At 36.9% G+C, this 25,908-nt stretch overlaps 1 protein-coding gene and 1 long non-coding RNA gene across 5 annotated transcripts in view; one reads left to right on the forward strand and one right to left on the reverse strand.

The window, feature by feature from the left end:
- The first annotated feature begins 129 nt into the window (after positions 1–129).
- On the forward strand, positions 130–12,775 carry hoxc1a (homeobox C1a). The gene is given in 3 exon segments (XM_058410497.1): positions 130–5,711; positions 5,714–6,100; positions 12,096–12,775. Coding segments are annotated over 3 exon segments (858 nt in total). The 5' UTR covers positions 130–5,593; the 3' UTR covers positions 12,449–12,775.
- A 2,978-nt stretch (positions 12,776–15,753) lies between these two features.
- The window catches only part of LOC131366299 (uncharacterized), a 36,320-nt gene continuing 26,165 nt past the window's right edge, over positions 15,754–25,908 (reverse strand). For 3 of the 4 annotated variants that reach the window (XR_009206788.1, XR_009206786.1, XR_009206787.1), the window contains 2 exons: positions 25,171–25,276; positions 15,754–17,588 (listed from right to left, as the gene is read on the reverse strand). This is a non-coding gene — a long non-coding RNA (uncharacterized LOC131366299). The remainder of the gene's footprint in view (positions 17,589–25,170; positions 25,277–25,908) is intronic. The other variant, XR_009206789.1, reaches the window with a different exon arrangement.

Below are 25,908 nucleotides of genomic sequence, written 5' to 3' on the forward strand. Positions count from 1 at the left end.
ACTTACTGGACCAAGAATGAAATGAAATTACAGAGCACTCTCTTTATAAGGTCTCAGTGGAATTTTTTTTTTTTTTTTTTTTTTTGAGTAATTGGAGCAACAACTTCATCGTGGCCTGCACCATAGGACCAATAAGACATCACCAATACATCACAATCCAGATTTAGTTAGTAATCCCACAATCTAGTTAAGGATCTGGAAATTAGATCTAATCAATTCATTCTACAGTCAATTAGCATAACAGATGGTCCACCAGGCATTAAAATTCACATTTTGTCCTCAGATATCTCCTGGCTGACTACACTTTTGAAAATTGGAGTATAAAATGGAATGAATTATAATGAAATACCTTTCGAGGTACCAATTAGAAGAAGTGGAGATCAACCCATGTGGCTGAGCTATTCTTGTTTAAATTGCTATTAAGGTTCATCTAGTAGGTCTCTTAATACCTGCACTATTAACTGTACAGGAAAAGACTTACAGTGTGTCTGCATTGTGTAATCAAAAGCAATCAGACATAACAAACATTGCACATGACCCTTTGAATTATAATAAACAAGGTGAGTGTAGGCCAATCCATTCAATTCATTTCCGTTAACCCCGTTTCATTTTTTCTGTCTTCCTCGTCTCTCTCACTCTCACTCTACCACTCGCCAAACAGCTTTCAGTGCTTGTTGCTCAGAGGGACTGTTAAGTATCAATTCCCAGTGTCACCTTTATGGCTTTTATTTATTTGTCTGCTTGCTGGTGTGGAACGCGGCACAAGCATCACTCAGGTAGATGGGTTATAACTCACCTGCTAGCACTCATCAATCTCGACAATTTGACTTCCTGCATCACGTACAACTGTTACTGTCATATTAAAGCGCCGCATTATAAAGATCAATGAGTTTTTAAAAGTGCTTCAGTTAAAGGTGATTGCCGGTGATGAACTACGAGCCATACTGATGACTGTTGCTCAGTTGTCCCTAATATAGCCCATGATTTCTACAGTGAGGGATACAATAACATTTATTTTATTACACTAATTGAGCAGATCATTCCTTTCATAATGAACATAATACAAAAAATATTTTAAATGAACTACATTGTGCACCGTAAGCACTGCACAACCAAATCACCACTGTAAAGAAAGAGACAGTTAATAAAATTACTGCTCACACAAATGGAAAAAATGCCTCACAGTTTGCTTTCAAATATGCCGGAGAAGCATATGGCTGTGTGAGGACAAGATCTTTGCTTCCCAGCACATGTTTAACCCTGTTAATATCCTATGGTTAGGATCTCCGGAAACACAGCGCAGAGTGTGCTGATATGACGGATGGCCTATTGTCACTGTGTTTGGGTTACGACCTGCTGAGCTCAAGCAGGAAGTAAGAAATCCAAGCATTCATATCCTTAGAAGAGTCATAATATGTGAGGTATACACTCTGAGAAAAAAGACAGTGCTAAGCAGTACTATTCCTTGTTGCTGAAGTGATCCCACAAGCGTACACCTATACCATCGGTGTGTTTAACGTGCATAGAATGTACTTTTATATTATACTATACTATTTACATTTCCAGGTAAGAGATACATATAAAAAGCACAAAATTTAACAGACAAGGCAATGAAAGGTTTTCATTTTTATTTTTTAGACACAATAAAATCAACCTTACATTCATAACAATGTATTGTGTATTGTGTGGGAAAAGACAGAGCTACAGTGAAACAGATAATACATTGCTAAATATACAGTACATTATTCACAACACATCCTGATTAAGTTTCTGGATGTGACCACCAATCCTGAAATCATTTACTTTGTGTTGTCAGAGACATCAGTCTTAATTGGCATCAGGCTAAATCACACAGAAACAAAGATCCGGTTTTATGATGACTCTCATTACTTAGCGCTATTGATGCTATCAGAATGCATTGGAGGCTTCCCTCAGTCTCTTCCCTTTTCCCTCCCTGTACGGAACAGTGATATTCCCTAAGCCTCTGTCTCTGTTGAGGAGGAGGGTGCAGGCGCCTAAAATTGCCCAGCATTAACCAATCATCTGCGACAAGCCCACACTACATTAACGGCGGTGACCTTTTTGCCTGCGCTGACAGTCATCTGTCAGCAGCGCCTCTCTATTGGCCTTCTCTGCTGCCCCAAGAGGAGAAATAATTAGAGTGACGAGGTCAGTACAGGGCTATGCTGGTTGACTCAGTCCTTAGAGATCAGGTGCCAAAAGTAGGTAGTGAAATGATCTGGATATGATGCTTCAGGTCACAGTGATGGGACGTTATCTATGACATATCGACAAGTCACCAAGAAATCACACAGTGCACATTTCATGACTCTCCCATGATGAGGCACATTCTAATTCTACCACAATGAATTCTGTGTCTTTTCACTATACTAATAGAATAATTTAAATGAGCAACAAGGGAATTTCTCACTTTCTTGCCACAAAAGAAAAACAGACTAGCATATGCACACCTGTTTTTTTCTCATCCTCCAGCAAAGCACTTCTGCCTCCCCAGCACAGCTCAGCACACACACACACACACACCCATCCCACGCACACACACACACACACACTGTCTGCTGAAAGCCATTACAGAAATACAATTTCTAATGCCTTCACACAGGTCTGCAATCGACTGCAAACAAATTTATATTCAGCTCGTAAACAGAGAGCTGCAGAGATTTATTTATTGAGCGGAGAGGAGAGAAACAAGCTAGCGCGTGAACCTTGGGTAACCCCAGAGCTGACATAAAGATGGATAAGTATACCATGCAAATGTACGGAGGGAAGGGATATATTGCACTCAGTCATTCAGCTGCCTGTAGAATTCCATTAACTCCTCCAGCTGCGACCATATCTCTGGGCTTGTACGAGCACTGCTATACACTGATGATTATTTTCAATAGTTTTTTAATCACTGCCTGGCAATAGTAAGGTTTTTTTTTTTTTTTAAATATATAAGTGGATGTTTCCTCTTGTGCTCAATAAAGCAGTTCATATAGATGGTGTACTGTATAAATCATAAATGATGCTAATCTATAAATGAAAATTAATTTAATTATTGAAATATATTTGGTTTTTAATTAATTAATTTATTTATTAATTAAATTGTGCACTATAACTGTTATTGACAATTACCAAAATACATCTTCTATGGTGAGCAAATGAAGCAGATATACAAAATGCAAAATAAAAGGGAACCCTAAACAGGTTTTCTTGTTTGCATATTGCTGAAGGTATGTGTATTTGCAAATAGATATTAGATATTACTGTGAGTGTCCATGTATGTGTGTGATTTTCATCCCCCCCTTTAATTTGCTGAAGGGCTGCATACATTATTAAGCTGATAGCCAGCTCTTGTAGAGACTAGCAGGCTATTCTAGAGTGAGTCAAAGCAGAGTTTATTAAAATAGGATTACGGCTTCCCATTTCAGTGTTAATATATGGACAAAGATTTATGCCGGAGAGAAAATCATCTTTGCAGTTCTCTGATTTGTGTCTGTACTAATAAAGTTTTTGCCATCAATACAAGGGGGAGATGATAAGATTGTTGAAAGTTTTATAATATTGCATCATTTGCGATATTTGCTATAATGGGATAATGACTAATGAGAGTTGCAAAAAGAATAATTTCATAATCTACACATTTGCAAATTACAAGAATATGCATAAATTATGGGATAATGTAATTGTAAACTGATACAGATAACTAATGGAGTTACATTCATGAATTATAGTACTAACAATAATAAAAAAAAATTTTTTAAAAAAACAAACAAAAAAAAAAACCTTGCACTTGAACTTGCATAGCCACAGTGAGCACTGTTATCTGTTTTTCTTTTCTTTTCAAGTTTGTTTTCCAGCACTAAATTATATTTATTTGTCATTGTCTTATTTTAGTTAGATTTTTACATAAAAAGTCATAGTACATCATGTACATCATAGATTAAAATCACTATATATAAAAAATATTGTATTATAGAAATTGACTTTTCTCTGGATTAAAAAATCACTGATGGCTCTTTCTTTATCTGTAAGATTGGACAATAGGTGTAGTCATTTATATTCAGTAAAAACTAAATTCTTTTTATAAGATCCCTACAGCAATGCTTTCTGCACTTCTTTCCCATTGTGACTTTCATTTAATGTAACTTTCTTCAAGTAAAGTGTTCAATTCAACGTACTTGTATAAATTTAAACAAAGCACAAAATGCCTTCTTTATCATCTGTCAACTCTTCATTTTTTTTTATTTAATAAGAAAAGCAGCTCTTCCTTCTGATATGGGAGGCAGCTGCTAATTATCATTTGACCGGTACATGACCTCCGAGCAGCAGCTGCTTATGGCTCACAGCATCACACACCATAATCAAGTGGGCAACATGTTTAGCTTATTTAAAAGACAGAAAGGGAAAAATAAAAAATGATGAGCAACCTTGAACCTTAAAATCAGTCAGTTAAAGTGAAGGTCATTTGTGATTTTACACTTTTATTTCAGATAAAAATCTCTAATATATACTTCTGAGAAGATGTAATATAGAGTTTGATGATCGGTTATGGCTGCATAGTGTAGCTACCTGGCTTCAATTACTCAATTATAAATTATTATCATGAACAGAAATCTAACTCATATGGGCTATAAAAAACAGAATTATCATAAATAAGAACCAAATCTGTGACTACTGATATTTATTTCATGAGTTTGACCTAGGCTAAAGACTTTAATCCTTGACTTTAAATTATTTGACATCTCAAAGCAAACATCTGTTTTTATTTGGATTACAAGCCTTACTAAGTACTAATGGACAAAAGTATGTACACATATACATATCACTTTGCTTAATAAATGACACACACACACAAACACACACCTTATTATCCTTGTGAGGGCCTTAAAATGGTATGCTTATTAATACATAAACACACCCTGTTTCTGTAGTAATTTTCTGTACTTTGCTTAACTTTTACTAACTTTTGCATGTGTGTGGTGTGTGTGTGTGTGTATGGTTTAAAATATTTTAACGGAAAATCACAAGAGCATATTCTTGAGCTTTTCTCAAGTTAATGTGTACATAATGAAGAATCTTAACAACATAAATTTGTATTCTGTTAAAGTTTGTATTCTCTTCAGACATGTAAAATCCTTCAAGTTTTTCCAAGAAACGTTACATTTCTTCCAGTAAACAACATGTGGTGATACATGAGGAGTGAAAGTTGATAACAGTTGATGCTTTTGGGCCTGTAAATTTTACTGGTTGTACACCTTCCAAAACTTTTAGTTAAATCCTAACTCATGACCCTTGAAAAGTTTAAGCATGGTTATTTCAAAAAAAGGTTAACTCGATCAACTTCTGAATTCTGATTCGGAAATGACCTTCCCAGGTGGTCGAAACTTGCTTGCTTCGGCTAGTAAATATTCAGACGAAGGAGATGTCCGTCTATTGGCCACGAGTTAGAGGGCACGTCATACCCATCAATCACTGATCGAACGTGTGTGTGTGTATGTGTGTGTGTGTGTGGGCTCGGTGCACGCGGCGCGTGTTTCCAAAGTAGATAGGGTTACTATCGGATTTAGGCTCGGCGGTCGAAGGAAGCATGTGCAAGGGGAATGCAGTCATGACTACTTACCAAGAGTTTACATGTGATAGAGACACAGGGTTCACCAAAGGCAACTGGGCAAACAAGACAGCGCGTCAGGAATCGGACACAAGCAAACTCAAATCAAGCTAAAAGAACATTTCCTGTCGGCGTTCCAGTCAGAAACTGGCACTGGTGCGTGCGCGAAACGCTCGCTCTAGTCTCCGGACATGAGACCTCTAGATCAAAACTATTCCAGCTCTGATCCACCCTTACGGACTGAATGGGCCGATTCCGGAGCAGTGTTCTCTCCCTCTTTACACACTTTCACAAGAGAGTGTTGCGAGCTCGACCCAATCAACGCGCGCGTATTTAACATGAACTCTTGTGATGACCCAAGAAATCATCTCACTTTAATGGATACCAGTAACACCAAACATGCTGGTTCTACCAACTTTCACGAGGCCAGGCTGACAGAAAAAATCTTCGAATGGATGAAGGTGAAGCGCAACCAAGCAATCACTGGTAAGTTTTTGTGAACTGTAAGAATGGATAAAATTGTTGGTTGTACACCATAACCTGCAACACTGCAGACATTCAGTGCAGACCTCTCTAATTCCCTAACAAGAAACCTATACAGAGATTGTGAGTTTAAGTTGGAGTGTAAAAAAAACTTTAGGCCTGTGATTCAGTGTATGTACCACATCTTTATCTTGAATTCTAACTCAGCACCCTTAAAAACTTTTAGCATGTTATTTGATTTAAAAAGAAAAAGTTCTGAATCAGTCAAGTTGAAAAACCTGAATAATAAGTATATAGTTCTATGTGGAAATGAATCAGTATCAGTAATATAGACATAAACAGTTTTTTCCCCACATGGAATGGCTTTGCCACATATACAAAGATTAAAACCTAGAGTGAACTACAACTCTACTGATCCAACAAGAGGAAGTGGTGAGTGCTAGACTACCTAAGGCCAAACTCGAGATCTACACACTTGGCAATGTTTGAGTCATTACTTTCCAGATTAGATGTCGCATCAACAAAAACAAGTGATGAAAACCTTTATTGGAAAGTTTAAGGAAAAAAAGACATTATGATCTATAATGCACTCATACCCTCTAGTGGGTCTGCTTCCCCTCAACTACATTTCATAGTATATCCCTTTAAATTGCTAAGAGCCTATTTAAGGGAGTCCAGCTCCCCCTAGCTCCATGTCTGTTAAGGGCCAAACAAAGTCCAGAGGAACTTTCCTAATCCCAGTGCTTAATACAAAACCACTGTTAACAATCAATTTTCTGTTCTAAAAACTCCAAAAGGACATCATTCTCAAAGATCTCTTTCCAAAATGCAACCCTAGCCTTTACTGTAGAGAAATATTAAATACATCCACCTGCATTGTGGTTTGAGTTACCTTTGTTTTCTTTTCCCTCTGTGAAATGTCCCATGCAATGACACATGATCTGTCAAATGTATTTTACATTTATTAGTAATTATACAATGTACGTGATCTCCATATCCCAAGATGAAGTATGCTCTCCTAGGCCACCCAGATGATGTTAACTAGCTCACAGACAGATCTATCAGACCAAAGGTCTTGTGCAGCTGTGTGGCCCCGAGATTATGGTCAGGAAAATGGGCAGGGAAATTGGGATGGGAGGCAAGGCCAAAAGCCTGTGATTAGCTTGATGTGCAGGAACATCTGGTACTTGTCATTTTGATCTACCTTACGAAAACCGCAAAAGTGGTGAGAATTCCAGGTATGTTTTGTCTGTAACTGCATTCCTCACAGGGAGAGAGAGAGAGAGAGAGAGAGAGAGAGAGAGAAAGAATGTGGTTTATGTCTAGTTGTATGATTGCAACTCTGTCAACACATACTTACTGGGGTGAAATATTTAAGTATCTAATGCATTAGAGCTTATAGAAATTGGTATAATAAATGTCCTGTTGCCATTCCCTGAGTAGCCCTTTCATTTGCAGTTGATTTTTTTGCCCTATTTAAAAATACGGCACATTCTTTGTTGAACCAAAGCAATATAAATGGTACTATATCTTGTACTAAATTGTATATATTTGTTTTACAAATTGTCTGCATGCTAGGCCAAAAAAATGCTCAGTGTTTTTAAAGAAACACAATGCCTCATAAGCACATTACATGATAGGGAGCAATTCCTGATGACTATTGTCTTGCAGCACCATATTTTAAACCAAAATATATTGGAAACTTTTGTACGCTTATATATAGTGATGTAGTAATGGTTTTCCAAAGTTTGACTGTCCATTTTTTGTGAGGTTTTTGGCTGACAGATTTGTTGTGTTGTTGTAGCTCATCCGCCTCAGGGGTTGGCATGTTGTGTGTTCTGGGATTTTTTTCTGCTTGCCGTGGTGTTTGGTGGTTGTTGTTTTTTAAGTTACTATAACATTATTGTCAACTCTAATGATTATGAACTTTCTTATTAGTAAGTATTTCCACTTGTCGATTTTCCACTAAATGGATGTTGTTTTTGTTTTCTGCACCATTCTCTGTAAACTCTTGAGACTGTATGTAAAAATTGGTGCGTGAAAATCCCAGATCAGCAGTTTCTGAAATACTCAAACCAGCTTATCTGTACCACCAACCATGTCACAGTAAAATCACTGAGTTAACATTTTCTCTCATTCTGTTGTTTAATGTAAAGTTTTACTGAAGCTCTTGAAGAGTATTTGCATGATTTTATGTATTTTCCTTACGATTGGATAATTGATGAATGAGCAGGGGTATAGGGTGTTTCTATTAAAGTGGCTAATAAGTGTGTGTGCATAGAAATTATTTCTGTGGATCAGCAAAAAGCCTGCCTCAACACTGTGTAACAGAATCCTTCAGCATTTTGTACATATTCCCACAACACCATCCTTCAATTACGGTCTGACAGCACCTGAATTACAGTGGGTTGGATGTCCAGATGACTAAGGCAATCTGGATCGATCTCTGCTGCTTTCTCTTCTCCGGTCACCCGGGGTTAGTCGGCATCACTATCCCACATCTCCAAATGAGCCTCTCCAAATCAATCCTAGTTTGATTTCTTTAAGCTTTTCCTTTCAGAAGGAAATTCTTAATATTTAAATGTGAAATGTTTTTTTTTTAGATTTCAGCAGATAGAAATTGAACCATTAAGGGCTCCTTCTTAAGGGTTTTACATTTTTCTGTTGTAATTAGTTACAGACAAATTCTTTTTTTATTTTTTAAACTATACAAGCAACTTTTAAAAGAACCCTTTTTAACAAAAGCGAATGTTTCAGTGTTCCTGACAGTTAGAGGTGACCTTAATCCCATCTTTGTTCATAAATTATTTATTTACACAGTTTGATTTTAGTTGTTTTAGCTGAAATGACAAAGACCCTTCAACAGTGCCAAGAGCTGTCATAGACAATCCATATTTCACTACAGTGCTGTTTCAGAAAGGGCCAAGTGTGTGTTTGTGTTAGAGAGAGAGAGAGAGAGAGAGAGAGTGAGTGTGTGTGTAGTGTGTGTCTGTGTGTGTCTGTATGTGTTTGTTGGGGGGGCAGGCATGTTTTTTTTTTTGCAGCTGTAAAGGTTGCCTGAAGGTATTTGAGGAAAAACCTTATTTAATTCTACCATCAGCTGCCAGTTAAGTGGTATCGTGATCATTTTTCTAATGACTCAACAAACAAATCAAATGACCTCAGAGGTTTAATCAAAACCTTTCTCAAGCTCTATTTTCTAGATCTAAGCTTTGACACAAAATTCCACAAGCAGGGTTTTAATCTAATTAATCTACACTTTTAATGTCTACATTCTGGCACAGTTGAAGATGGGTCTTAAAAGGTGATGCACACTTTAAATGACTGTGAACTGAAAATTCGACCCAAAAGATGTCAGACTGGAATGAGTGTTCAGCAGCATATTAGCTGCCTGGATTTGCACCTAGTCTACATAAGCAATAATAACAGAATTATAATTAACTGTTATTTCATCACTTGCTACATTCCTAAAATGATTCCACAAAATGGCTTTGTTTTACTGCCTAGTTTGTGCATGCTTACATATTTTGTGGCTATTCAGGTGTCATCAACCCATTCAGTTAACTAGTCATCGGCTACAATGTAAATTATCTACATACAAATTTGTTTCTAACTGGTATATTTACAGTATCCTATATTTTAAAAAAAGTCATATCCAACATGATTATCCAAATATCCTGCATCAAATTCGATGGTAGCCACCAAAAGCTCAATTATAATGCACTAGCTAAATATATTAACTAGCGGTCAAAACCTTAATGGCTACAACTGTCATAAGTAATATAGACTATCCTTTGGGGTACAAGTTTAAAACAACAAAGAAAGAAAATTATTTTAAATGTATAATTAGTCTTTCTGTTATCTATAGTTGTTAGTTGATCAGTTGTTAGCTTGTTTGAACTGCTACATAGCTGGACAGGGAGAAGATGTTTAGTCTTCTGAGGAAAATCCAGCTGTAGACACAGATCAAACCACAGGCTAAAGTGTGGCTTTAGCAGTCCAAGAAAATTAAAGCTTAGCTTATATACAATTTATACTTATAACTCAATACATATGTTTCACATTAAGTAAATGTAACAGACTAGCTGATGTAACAGACTGTCTACCTATATACCTGAGGTCTTTTGTGCTATCTGGTGAATATTTGTTAGCAACATAAATTATTCTACATTTCAGCTGGATATTGCTTATTAGTCTAAATTTTGGCTGATAAAAAAGTTTAGTGAACTTCAGTAATTGATTAAGCTAATCCATTGTTATGGAGAGGTTCTTTTCAGCTATTTTTTAAGCTTTGTATTTGGCTTGCTAGTTAGACAAGAAAACTGTTTTAACTTCACCAGAACTGATGTCACTTGCTTTATATGTTGATTCAAGCCCATGGGTTATTGCAATAGTGTATGCAAATGCACTCATTTGGCTATAAGAACTGATGAAATCACTCTCGGGTACAGAATCAGCATTTATTTTCTCTGTTGCTTATAGTTTTAACAGCCACCAAAATAACAGGGGAAAAATCAAATAACTTTTTTTATTATGTTGCTTATTTTGTAGAGTCACAAATTGTTAACAGGTTGAAACTGGATAAACTAAAAAACCATAAAGGGCCCTAAGTGCAAGCCAAATTTGCTTAAATCTTCTGACAATAAAGCTTTGAATCCCTATTCAAGGTAAGTTTCTTTGAGGTAGTTACACCCAAAAGACCCACCAAACAGAATGCTGATGAACACGTGGCTCTGACCTTTCTTCTTGAAGAGGTCAAAATCAGTAGCATTACTTCGTCTCTGTGTATACGTACACCAATATTTTTTTTCACAGTAATTGGAACACTTAGGGGAAAAACACCATGAATCTTAAGACACCATGTGTCTTAAGTCATACAGTACCTACAGACTCCCTGAATATGAAAATGACTAGGCTTCAAATGACAAAATTGAATAGTTCATAAATACAGTTGACTGGTCAAATAAAAAAAATCTCATACCAACAGTAACAGTCATAAATGCAGTATTTGAAAATAACAAGTCTATGGCAAGTGGCTAATATGGCAAAATGTCTCACAATGAACTGTGGTTCTTTTTAAAACCTGGCCTCAATATGTAAGCTACAGATGCAAAAGAAAAAATGTGATGCAAATTACGTATACTGCAATTGGCTTACAAAGAATTAGCATGGCATTTTTAGCCTGGAAAAATGAGCTATATTTTACTTAAATAAGATCATGTTTTATTTCAGGATTTAAGTAAGGAAACTAATCAGTAAATGGATCATCAAATGACATCATTAATTTGGATGATTTTATAAAGGTTAATAAAGAAAAATAATAAAAGCTATGTTGTCTATTGATAAAATAAATGTAGAAACAAGTCATAGAGGGTTCACTCCATTAGTTCTTAGTTCATTTTGTTACAGAAGCAGGACAGTTGGTGTGTCTCATACATTCAAAGTTAAATGTTCCAATAATTTAATTCATTATATCTGTTGCATTTGTTGGTGAAATGTTTGTCCGTATGTTTTTTGCATTTTGAGTGTGGCATATATGAGTAGTTCTAAACAATAACAGAAAATTGTGGATGTACATGATGGTTTGAATATGTGTGGTTGATCCTCACCATAAGGCAGGATGATGACCTGATCTTCAATTAGAGACCTGCTTTAATTCTCCTGCCATCTGTTCGAGCTAGCCAAGTCCTACCCTGATCATTTTGTAAACAAGCCAAATCCCAAATAAATTATTCAGATGTACTATAAATTAGGATGATTATTTTGTGACCATTTTCTTAAATGTATCGCCTTCACGCCTAGACAGAACATTCGTACACGATGCACGCCAAGTCCATACAGAGGACTCGGAGTTCAAGTTCTGAGTAACTCTAACATCAGTATTTTCTCAGTGGAATATTTGGCTGCATGATTATGGACATCGAAAATTCCTGACGCCAAAAATAAATAAACAAACAAACAAACAAACAAATAAAATGTCTCTTATTTTATACTGCAGGGAAAGCCCATCTAACCGGAGCACAGAATTTCCTCCAATCTATGAAAGCGGACATTGGACGGAATGAAAGCGAGGACAGTCCACATCCAGTGTCCCGGAGCAGCTTTAACACAAAGCAGCTCACTGAGCTGGAGAAGGAGTTCCACTACAGCAGGTACCTTACGCGCGCGCGGCGGGTGGAGATCGCGAACGCGCTTCAACTCCGTGAGGCTCAGGTCAAAGTGTGGTTCCAAAACAGGCGAATGAAACAGAAGAAAACGCAGCGGCTCCTGCACACACCTCCAGGACTAGGAAGCTGTCTGGAATTACACTCGAGCACAGCGGACACGTGTGCGCTTTCAGAGAAGAGTTAGTATTCATTTCATTGCTGTTAGCAATATTCGGGAGCTATACGCCTTGCCCCCTCCTGCGCGCATTAAGCGCCGACATTATGAAAGGGCAAATGATGGATAAAGGATCGCTAAGTTGGGGGAAAAAAGGAACATTTTAGATAAGATTATGGTTATGAAAATGAAAATCCACTGTAAGTATTCTCCAACCCAGCGAGCATGTCTGCTTACCTCCCTCACCTGTTGAAGTCTTCCCTCACAACTGCACTTTATTATTTTAAATACGACATTTACTACTACTACTACTACTACTACTAATTATAATAATAACAATAACACCATCACTAATAATGACGATGATGATAATATATATATATATATATATATATATATATATATATATATATATATATATATAATAATGGAAATTATATATATATGATATATATATATATATATATATATATATATATATATATATATATATATATATATATATATATATAATGTTCATATTTACAGGCTACATATTAAAGGGTGACAAGAAAATGTATCGTTCTTGGTTTTATCTTCGATGTTAGGTTAGAATGCAATAAAACTTTTAAAGATACATGTAAAATAATAATAATAATAATAATAATAATAATAATAATAATAATAATGCAATAAAATGGCTTCTTAGCAAATAAAAAAAATCCTAGAAGGTTTATATAACAACTCAAATATCTTACATTTATAAGTAAACTAAACTTTTATGTCGATGGAGAGACTTTTAACGCTAAAGTCACACACACACACACACACACACACACACACAGAGTCCACACCAGGTTATTTCCTGTACTGTCTTCGCCTGTAGGCCTACACGCTGTACGTGTCATGTTCATGGTGCCAGTGCTTTTATCTGCAAAATAAAGAGCGCTGCAAGTCAGTGCTCCTCGTCTTTCTAAATAATGGCTAAACGCTGTCAACGTACCAAGTGCCTCCACTTAAAGTCGCGTATTTCCAGCCATTTATTCAGAGAATGGGTTAAATCGAGGGCCATAAGCTGAACTGAACCGCCCCATACTAACTTTTCATCTAGATGACATGGAGCATGTCTGTGCACTTTCAGAAAAGAGAGAAGAGTTAAAGGCTACTTTAAGCCTTCCACATTAGTCCTTCAAAAAACACCACACACTATAAACAATGTCCATATTGTAAAATATTACACTTTGAGCTTCGCTCTACATTCTCTCTTTGTTTATTTTTCAACGAGATTTTAAGCTTCAAATTATCGCTTGGATTATATTCAAGTCTAGCTACATGTGGCTTAGAGATCATTATTGCTGATAGATTTATTGACCACTGGGTTTATTGGCTTTTAATTGATTTGACATTGATCGGACAGGATGCTTGCCTTTGTAATAAAACACGAGAAGTTGAAAACAGAAGACTGAAACAAGATTGATCATAAATATTTTAAGAAAGGAAACGACCGTTTATGTTTGGTGATGCGTCTGACATTAAAAGCTTTTTTTGTATTGTCTGTTCGTTTTATGAGACTATAAATCTTTTTCCTTAAACGTTACTCAGCTTTACACGGATATATAAAAATAATATTAAAGATTCTTATAGCCTATTAACACTTTATAGGGGATAGTATTTCTTTTTTGAAAAAACAAAAATCTTTCTCAGTTAAATAAGAAATGTTGATAGAAAATTGGCTATTTAAATATGATAAAATATTTCTAAATAAATACAAACAACCGAACGGTCAATGCGTGATGTTTAGAATTGTTTGGATAAATCAAGTTTAAAAAAGATTTGAGAGCAAATAATCAAGACTTTACATGCGAACATGCGAATAAATACAAGGCTAAAATTTCGCTGCATAATTCATTTGTATAATTTTATCCCTTTCAAACAAATTTCAGACAAATTCGTTTTTGTTCGGTAGTATCGAGACGCCTTTGTTTTTGGCTCTTTTTTGTCATATTAGTCCAACTAAAGCTCAACTCGACCGCCCCGGCTGCTAATGTATGCACTTACTCTCTAGTCAACCTTTCACCTCTTGACCCCTGTTTGGCTTCAGGACAGCAGTGACCCGGTCAGTGGCTAACTTATTGAAGCCCGTGTGTTATTCAGTTTTGCAAATTTCCGTATCCTTGGAGTAGTCCACTCTGCGACACAAGACAAACTACCTGATAAAACTCTTATACGTAATAATACTACTACTACTACTACTACTACTACTACTAATAATAATAATAATAATTTATTGAATTGGTTTTTAAAATTGCCAAATTAAAGTTAAAGGTATTAAATGATGATTATTATTATTATTATTATTATTATTATTATTATTATAGATAGATAGATAGATAGATAGATAGATAGATAGATAGATAGATAGATAGATAGATATCACTATAAATATATAAAATATACTTTTTTTAATGTAAACTTTTTTCAAAATGCATGAAAATGGATGCTGGTGCAAAATAACAAATAAGTCCAATTTACGAATAAACAGCAGACAAGCATTTGCCAGGACAAAACATCAGGGACCAGCATGAAATTTCAAATGTATTTTTTTACGGGCAAGTAGCAAGTTTGTATGAAATATTCAGTTGTATTTTTAAAGGTAAATACAAAATTACCAAAATAATGGCCGCTGTTTGTATTTGTGTACAGTACTTATGCCCAGAGAGGCCTATACAAACAGTAGCATTAGCATGGTAAGTTTGTATTTCAGTCGATAAACGTTACTATTTTACTCCTCTGCTCGCTGAAAAACAGCCTAAATATGAATATATTTCGTACATAAAAGATATGGACTAGGCGCAAAATTTCACAATATAGTACTTTCTGCATGTCAGAATATATATAAATTGAAGATAGTAAGCTCAGTAGAGACGGCTTCTGTTCTTTACCTATGTGTGTGTGATTATTTAAGCACGTGTGACGTAAAAACAATAAAAATATGTGTAAATGAAGGTTATTTTCTTTACATAGGCGCGTTTTTTGAATGGATCACGTGACAGCGTCGTGCCTCGTGCAACCTCACCGCACTGCTACACTGTACTCGGGAACACACTCACCCCCGCCACACACACACACACACACTTCTCATTATAATGCAGAAGTTGTGAACTTCATTTATTATTATCTTTATTAAGTAATTAAGTAATAAAGAAAGTAAATTTTGAATGTAACTTAATAAAACCTAATAGTAATAAAACTTTATAATGCTGATACTACTACTACTACTACTACTACTACTAATAATAATAATAATAATAATATGTGGTTTATATATTATTATATAAAAATACACTAATCACCAATCATAATATATTTAATTTTATCCAAACACACACACAAACAATTGTGATGATAATAAAAAGTAGCAACACCAACAACAATACAAAAACAACAACAACAATAATAATAATAATAATAATAATAATAATAATAATAATAATAATAATAATAATAGCTCATTGTTATTAAGCAGCTTAATAACAGAATACACAATATTGTTTAATCGTTTAGTTTTTTTAAGTTTGCAATCCAGCTCAATCCAAATCTATGTTAAAAGATTAGAAGTACAATATTAAAGCCATTCACAACTTTGTAATGTCATTTCCTATAAAAAATGTCTCAATTTCACCATCGCCTACTACATCAATATTATTATGCATATAAAAGATTATAGGTGCACTAATTCTTAGTCAATTCTCAATTCACTATAATCTAATATGCCTTGTTCATATCTTTATATATTTAAGGAATATGCATATAATTTTTCACCAAGAAGGAAAGGAAAGTTCATTATCCAGCTGGAGCAATTAAGATTAAGGTCACTGTCCAGAACTTTGAGCCTGTGTACACATAAAACAGTACAGAGTGGATTAATGTGGTTAAATTTTGCCTGCATAAAATATACATTGTCAAACTCCAGCAATAAACAAAGGGCAGAGCAATTAATACTACAGTCTATGTTCCTAAAACTACTGTAAATACTATAAATTACTATAAAAAAAGCAAATAAATGAAACCTATATGAACCTAGGTACTACAGTATGTCAGAACTACAATAAAACACAACAAGTGCAGATGCATATTTATTAGAGCTTTGGTTTGAGGTTGTTTTTATACATAAGGTCTAATCTTTTAAATAGTTCACATTCATATATATATGAATGTGTAATACTGCATATATATATATATATATATATATATATATATATATATATATATATATATATATATATATAAAATTGTATTTAGATATTTTCTATTTATGTATTTTGTTTTAGTGTCAAACCTTTCAGTGCACTTGTGAGGAGGGAAGTTTCCCAAATCAAACATTTCTGTCTGTTTTCTTCTTGAACAAAATTGTATCTGGTAGCATTAGATAAGATGTTTTCATGTAAATTAAAAGTAATATCAACATGAGCTAGGGATATGCCACTGCTTCTATAACAGCCTTTCCGTATTTCACTGCAGTACCTAAATGTAATGGATGCTTCCCCAAATAAAGGCTTATTGCTAAGCGGCACAGTGTTCCCCAACACTCTCGCTATCTCTTTATCACTCTTGTTTTCATCCTGATGCTTTATCTCTTTCTCTGCATTCTAAAATAAAGACTCACTTGTTTGTTGTCAATGGCTGCACAAAGAAGTAGATGCAACACCCATGATGGGATGAGCATGTACATGTGTGTCTCAGAGCCCTTGTTTCTCCTCTGCTTTACATGACTCTCGGGAACAGATGTTTGGGGACAGCTTACACGCTCAGCAAAAAAAAAAAATCTGTGTGTAGAGCAAACAACAGCACTCAGCACTTCTGGGCTCTGGGAATGTGGACGTTTGGGAGGAGGGAAGGAGGCAAGAAAGGAGAAGGAGATTATTATGGAGGGGAAACTGTGTCAGAGAGGTAGAAACTGTGTCAAGGTTACAATATATGAGGTTCTACCATTCAAATGAGGGACTAAAGATATTGGGTTAGTGTGTACTACGCTGTCTGTGGTGAGCTCGTTTATTGTTCTCCATCACAGCCCAAACTGAAGACGGCCTTCTGTTGGATTCAGGAAGCAGCACTGACCTCCACGGCACACTTCTGCCGACTCTTGCGGTTTAAACTGTCCTCTGGAAAGTTGTACCCAAGCAAAATGTGGCTAATGGGGGAAAAAACATTAATCCTGAAATATGAGAAAGGTCAATTTGAAGCACCAATTGCATGCACCGAATCATTAGAACTACACACCAGATCATAAAATTAGTAGCAAAAAGCATCATATCTGCAAAGTCAGTGCTACTATAAAAACAAGAAAAAAATTACACAAACACTTCATATGCAGTCCTCAGAAACACACACACACAGAGGGACACACAGATCATATGTCAGAAAAATTAAAATACATTACAGGCACTACAATACAATATTTGCAAATATGCACTTCACTATAATGAACACAAAAATATCTCACAAAAATATTGCATGATCTGATGAAAGGAACACTTTCACAAAATTGTACACCATCCCTTCTGTTAAAATAATTAGTGATTGTGAGGGTTATGGTATGCTTACTACATATTCATCCCATGATTTTGTAGTCATTTGTCAAGTCTTTTTTACTTATGATTGTTTACTGTTAGCAAATCTTTATAAGCAGAATCATCAGCCTGTCCTTAAGTTTCACTTCAGTGTGTATGATAGTGCCTTTGTTATAAAAAGCATCAAGAGAAAATATTGAGAATATAAATTTGGTCATCCTTCATTAGCAACTGTGAGCAAAAAAATACAGAGTGATAAAGCCCATCCAAAATATTGTTTGAATTTTACAGTGGAAGATGTCTGTATATTTAGATTCTTTCTGGCAACACATTTTTGCAGCTCTCTGCTTTTTTTCCCAGGGGTGTGTTTTACTACGTGTTTTTATTTATTTATTTATTTATTTATTTTTTGCTTTGATATGATATGTCTAAATACTGTAAATAAAAGACTGCGAATAAGCACACACAAGCACATTTTGCCTTTTCTTCCTCAGCGTCTCTCTGAAACATAAAGCATTAACTGAACTATACAATGCTAATTTAGTCAGGAATGACAGAGCCCACACAAAATGATGTTTCTTGGCATAGCGTGAAAATTCTGTCTATTGGGTTGCTTTTCAGGCTGATTCAACACATTTTTGTGGCATTTGTGCTTTTTTTTCTTTTCCTTAGACATGGCATGCATGAGTACTGGAAATAAAGGAGTGTAAACAAGCATAAACAAGCACAAACAAGCACACACTGACGGTTTTTCGGCTTCGGGTTTCCACTGAAAGTCTGAGCAACTGAGCTTATTTGTCTGAAGTCATCGCTGCGATCCCCCGATCTCCACCCAAGCTGCCCTGGGTGTCGTTGCCATAGCAATGCGTTCACAGACATATGGAGAGGGGAGACGAGAGAAGGGTGGAGAGGAGAGGAGCGGAGAGGAGAAGAGAAGAGAGGAGAGGGAATGACAGAGAAGGAGAAGAAGGGAGGGGAGAGGAACAGGCAGGTGGTGTGTCAAGATTCTCCTCTGTCTTTTCAGATAAGCCATTGTGCTCTGTTCGTCTATCTTGCCTCTGTTCTCAATGGAAACCCAGTTCATGAACTTTCTCTAATCGAAACATGTCTCTGCACAGCCATTAGTGCGAACACATCTTCCATCTTTCCCACTGCGGAGAAGACGGCTGCACCCACACCATCATCATTTCCAACCTCAGCGTACAAACTGGCTTAGAAATGCTCATGTTATGGCTTAAAATGGGCAGTTCTTACGGGCAATGGAATGTCTGAAAGCCTATACGAAATAACTATAAACTATTTTTTCTGGGATTTTTAAAAGCTGATCTATGCTGTTTTTTTCTAAATACACCAAAATCATCAATCATTTCAAACCTGAGCTCCTAAACCACTCACGTAGCAGAGCAGTTTTTCTCTAAGGTTCTACAAGCTGGAAAATTCTATGGACTCTTATTTTATAAGAAGAAGATGAAGAAATCTTTATTTGTCATATACACATTACAGAAATATCCCATATCCCAGCTTGTTAGGAATCTAGGGTCAGAGATGGTACAGCACCCCTGGAGCTGAGAGGATCAAGCTCCAAACAGCAGCACTTCGGTAGCATTGAGGCTTGAACCCCTGATCTTCTAATTAGTAACCCATTGAGTCACCACTTCTCCAGTATCTTTAAAGGCGCAAGATGACCCTGTTTCTATTACTTAAATTTAATATACACATTAGTTTTTATTTTATATTTTTTTATATATTTTTTTATTTTTTATTTTATTTATTTCTGTGGTGCTGTACATGTTGTACCTTTAATATAATCATAAAAGGTATATCTTTGGAAATACTAACCCAGTGACTAGAAAATTACCCTGTTTTTCTGAGCATGTAAATTTCATTTCATTTATTACAAGCTTTGGATTTTCTGATGGGGTTGGTTTAAATGGGCTAATAACTGCAAGAACTCAATAATGTAAATGTGAAACTGTAATACAGTTTAATAAAGTTGGATTGTAATTGTTACAAAAAGGTTACCAAAAAACATGCCCTTTTGTTTTACTTTACCAACCATACTCTGAAAATATCGCATAGTGATCACTGAATACGATAGCAAATGAAATCATTTAGTAAACTCTCACACCGTACTAAAGCAGTTCTCTGACTGACATCACAGGAGGAATGAAAAATTGTCGCCTGTGAGACATTTCTGGCCCTACATGCGCCTATATACACCCTTTGGTGCTTTTAATATGTGTCTTTCACCTGGATAGAGTGTACCTTTAAAAACAATTTAAGGAAAGAAATGTGTTAAAACACTTCCTATGAGGGCAAGAAGGAATGGAACAGTTTAATACTTCTTTTTCTAAGTGTGTATGCAGGACAGCTCGGCTAATAATATTCTTCATTTCCACTGGACAGGCAGCGTGTAAGGGAGGACCCAGGTGTTCCACCAAGGCAGGGTTTTATTTTTCATCTTCGTTCCCCTTCATTTTTTTCCCCCTCTCTCTCTCTTTTTCCTCTTATTCATTCCTCTGCAATTGTACTCCGTATCATTTGTCTTCTCCCTCCCTCTCTCTGTGACCCACTCTCCAACTGATATCAAGTCCTGACCTCTAGGCCTGCAGAGGTCAAGTGATACAAGGTCATTGGCAGGTCAGCTCAGCTGACTGACTGACCTCTGTGAGTACTTCTTCTGCTGGCCAATCAGATATAAGCATCTCCCTGCGGCGAGCAGTCACGTGAGTCACGAGGCGTCACCATGCAGATGATTGATGATGCTTTTAGTACCTGTTTAGAATGAAGCTGTCCACACCACACTGTAATTACCCACTCCCAGGCGGCAGCTGCCCAACATAATTGCTTTTTGTTTGTTGACCTGGTTTGCTGTGGAAAAGGAATAGCTTTGGCTAGGTGAAGTGCATGAATATGTGTGTTTTCAAGTGAAAGTGCCACAGGGTTAAGGTGAGTGAGGGCATGCTTGTGCATCTGCTGATCTATCTGACCACTCATACAATCCTGCAGAGGGAAAACTGAGCATTCTTGAACCTTTAAAGCCAGAGAGACGTTTTCTTACTGTGTGTGGGGAGGAATTTTATTTTCGTTTGCAAAGTGCTTTTGATCATTCCTCATTTTTATGTGATTCACTGGCAACTGAGATGTAAACCTGGGGATGTGAATAAATCTAGAATAAAGTTTCTGAATGAGCAGATGTGATTGTAATAAGTAATGTGAAATAAACAGATTTCAACAAATAAGGCTCCTCTCCACTTCGATCATACATTTATCTTAGAACAGGCTTTTATTTTTCGTCAGGAAGCACTTTGGCTATTTACACTGCTCTAAACAAATAGTGAATTTGGTTGCACATGAATCAGTCGACGATAAGCCGAATCTTCAAGCTTTGTTTACATTCTCACAGGCGGTGCATCGTAGCATAATTAGGTTGCACAGATGTATTAGGAGTTTTGAACTACGCCCATGTCATTTGGCGGGGTCTCAGTAACATTCTGATCTTCAAATCCATAACAATTGATTAGAGTTCTGGTTCAGGAAGGAAATCTTCTTCCCTTCTCACATCAAATGCATAAAATTGCAAATTTACACAATATACATTTAAAGATGCATAATTCATCAGCAGGCCTTTCATGTCCATCCCTCTCAAGTGCTCCTCTACTAATGTCCGCTAGCTTAGCATAAAGGTCAGGGGTCCAAACAAATCTTCCTCACCGTCTGCGCCTGAACCTACATTATACATCATTTCTCAACTCTAACACTTGCCATGTTTGTTCAGCAACATTTGCAACTGCTCTGCATACTGTCAAAGCTCTGCAGCCACGGTCGTGCCAGTGAGGACCAGATAAGCAGGTTGTGGCTGACCTACACAGCAGCATAAACTCGCTCAACATAAATCTGAGGCTCTTTTTTGGATCGGTGCACTGAGGGTCTGCTATCAGCTCTGACTGTATGAGCAGCTTTCATCCGTGCGCTGGTTCTCACATAACTCAGACGGCGCACCTCTCCCCCATCCTCATAAATAACTCTGCTATCGCCTGATAATGTCCCCTTAATGCTTAGTCAATAAAGCGCAGAGTGCCGTCGCTTCTCTCGCCTTTCCACCATACATAAATATAAACATGGAGCTCAGATTGATGCGGTGGGTGAAGCCTGTTCTGTTGGGCCTGGAAAAAAGAAAGAGGAGAGGAGAGAAGAGAAGAGAGGAGGAAAGGAGTATGAAGAGGAGGGACAAGGAGAAAGAGAGGAGAAGAGAGTCAACGGGCTGCACAGCTGCAGGTGTTTGTAAGAGATAGCGTTTAGGGTGATGGGACTGAAATATCTTAGCACTGACAGATCACCTGCACTGAGCAGCTACTAATGTAGTAATTATTTAACCCATTGCTTCCGTCGTCCACTCTCAAGCCAGGGCTCATTTGACCCGTTTGGATGATCATCTTTTTTAGAACAAACTAGCGATGTTAATTTGGGCATCATTTACAGATTCATGTAGTTGCCAAATATAGATAAAGCTAAAAAGGAAGAACTTGGATCTTTATACAAGGGAGCATGTGCTGAAAGGTATATGGCATATTAGAGTGCTGTGAATTGTTATGTTCTGGAAGGAGAGGAAAAGCTTCCTGTTCAAAGGTTTGAAATAGCAGTTTGGTACTGTAGCAGATGTAAATAGCGGTTTACAACATCCAGAGATAATGAAATAAAGTCAATACAGTAATGTTTTCTGTCACTCCCTTCAGATACAGCGGTAATTTTTCAAGAAGGGTTGAGCAAGCAAAATTTGAGGTTATGAGAAAGGAATAACTGAGCAAAACCAGCTGAGTTGTGGAACATTTTTTTTTCACAAGAAGTGAATATAAATAGATATGGACCTGCGTCTGGGTGGTTCATCTTTTAATGATAATCTCAGACTCACAAAAAAAAAGACTGTAGGTAAGGTTAAATGATTACAAAAATAAAAAATACAACTGAGATCGTTATTGACTGAGATTATAAATGAGATTACTAATTGCAATTAGAGCATTTTTATAGCATTTAATATTCAATCATTATGAATCCCTGCCAGAATGTCTGTGATTTATGATAGTGCTGCTCACAGGAATGAAATTTAGACAGGGCTATTCACTTGCAACACTTGCAACAACAAAAAAAAAAAAATCATGTAACCCTTTGGTTTAATAGTGCTGTAACTCTAGGATCAAGGTCCTGCATCTATAATTGTGTTTACTGGGTAAACATTGGCAATGATGAATGAATACATCACTGTCATAGCAGAGGCCAAAACCATGGTTCAATTAGTATATGATTAAGTATGTTGCCCTAATCCAAGGTATATTTATATATTTATAGTTATAATTGAGTATCCTCATTGATGTTAGAAATATTAGGCTTGTATGAAGAGGGAAAGCGGTAACTTGATTTCTAAGATCTGTTATCTGCCAGTGAAAAAGGGAGCAAGGTGAACTCGACGTCTGCTCTGTCTATCCTCTCGAGTCACAGCAGTGAATGACGCTGTGCGTAATTTAGACAGAAGCATCCCAAAATTAGGAGAGACATTAACGTGGGTATCAATAAATAAAGTACTAATTAAAAAAAAGGATCAGCGGTTTGGTGCCGTGCGGGGACAGAATACCAATGGCAGCATCATGCACTCCCATCTGCAGTCATGACGACATGTGGCTGAGGGGCCGGGCTAACCGAGGCTCCACCAATCAGCTGCCCTGCCTCCGCTCTGTGACTGTGCAGTGAACCCAGTACTGCCTCGTCGCCTGAGTGTGTGTGTGTGTATATATATGTGTGTGTGTATGCCGCCAGGCTTTGAGACTTCACCATGATTAATAGCAGTTGGGGGTCTTCCCCTCCCTCTGTGCTGGAGAAAATGGAGGGGAGAAGGAGAATGAGGCAGAAATGGAAAAAACGATGCCTCAGAGAGAGAAGCCAGCTACACATGCAAAGAGAGAATGAGAAGGAAGTTAAAGAAAGAAAAGCAAGAGAGATACAGGAGAGCATGCATGAGAGAAAGACAAAGACAGAGAGAGACTGAAAGATAGAGACAGACAGGCTTGATTAGTGAGACAGGTTTTAAAAAAAAGGCAGGTAGTGACTGTCCATCAGGTGGATTTAAGGCACTCATGGAGATGCTCTGTAATGAGCTCTGACCATTTCACCACCTTATTCTCTCTTTCTCTTTCTCTTCACTCTCTCCCTCACTCCTCAGTCCTATCCCTGGAGGATAATAAAGACTGATGACACTGATGCTGTGCCATCCGGCTCCCAAGCCCTCAACTGCAGAGCCATTTGCGCCATCATTTATCGTTGCCCCCCCCTCCCTTTCCCTGCTCTAATTCTGCTTTAATAACCACCAGCCCCATTCATCACCTTATTGACATGCGTGACAGACAGTGCGGCATGCGCTAACACCCTGCCCTTTACTCGTGCACCAGTGGGGTCATCCAGAGGTCACGTAGTCAATAATCACATGGGTCACACACTTCGAAGTTGCGCAGACCTGTATAGAGATGTACGATATGTAAGGACATGAAATGTCTGAGCAAGCACTAACACAAAGATGTCAGTATCATCACAAAGCCTAAGGTTCATGGGTGAGCCTAAATGCCAATATCAAAACCTAAGAGAGATCAGCGTATATGTGTGGGTGTACATGGCAGCAGCGATACTTCTTATCCTACTCCTGAGATATGCTTACATTTGATCTGATGCTTTTGCTCTTAATTATTTTCAAACCTGAGACTGTCTACTAATATCAGTTGTACCACAGTACTGTTGAATAATCGATACTGATTGGTCATAGGGTTGTTGATTAAGTTTCTATAGCAGCAGGTCTGACAGTAGGACGAATCACAGGTTTGCGTTTCTATAGCAACCACTCATTCACAGGAAGGCATGCTACATAATTTAAGGCTTATAATAAACAGATTTTTAAAAAAAAACTTTTTTTTTCTAAAAAGAAAAATGGTTAAACATTGATGTGGTTGGGCTAAATGTTTATTTAACATTTATGGACGGAGTCTACAGTGTCGGTGATGTTTTCCTTCTCAGGAATGTTTACAGAATAGATGAGTGTATGCTTTCTGGTTCTCCAGTAACATAACAAGGTATATTTTTTGTTTTAAGAGAAAAAAATAGATAGTTGGTGTAGGATGGCTGTTAATAGCTGCTAAAACATAAATGTGAACAGGAACTTACTTGTCTTGTGGATGTTCCACATTTATCACTTATGTGAGTCACATCTTTTGCCTTTATATCTCTGTACACAAGTCTAGATGGCAGAGCACCTTGATTTTGAAGCAGTCTAAAAAAACAATAGAAGAGAATATTCAATAACATCCATGTGAATAACAATAGCTTTATGCTTGACCACACCTCCATAACCTGAAGCCCAATCATTGTACTGTAATGTCCTTTGATTGTCTTTCACAGGCTTGATGAGTTCCCTTGTCTTCAGACAGTTATGCAGCCTGCTCATGTGTAATGCTTTTTCCTCATTCCTGTCCTGACAGTGACATTTATGTTCATTTGCTCCATGCCATCGTCAGGCATCTGGAGAGGCTGGATCCCCCCTCTTGTTCTATTATTTCTCTAGTGTGACAATCACACTGATGCAAATGGACATGCCAAGGGGACTGGGCTTTAGACAAACAAACAGAATGGACGGGAGGATAAAGTGACGCTCGCCTCTATGGTCCCATGTGCAGCAGAAGCCCAAGGAAGCTTTGTCAGATGAGAGGTTGTGAGTGAAATTGTTAGGCCACTGACCTAATCTACTACAAAAAATGGTTCTTCCACTGTGTTCAGACAAGCTCAAATCTGATTTTTCAGCATGTCACATTTAAGCAAGAAAGATTTTCTGTACTCTGAATGGCAAAAATTCATGAAATCTAACTTCCCCAATTGAATTGAAGCTGCATTTGTATATGGTTTCAA

This window comes from Hemibagrus wyckioides, linkage group LG15 (genome assembly GCF_019097595.1).
Source record: "Hemibagrus wyckioides isolate EC202008001 linkage group LG15, SWU_Hwy_1.0, whole genome shotgun sequence".
NCBI lineage: Eukaryota > Metazoa > Chordata > Actinopteri > Siluriformes > Bagridae > Hemibagrus > Hemibagrus wyckioides.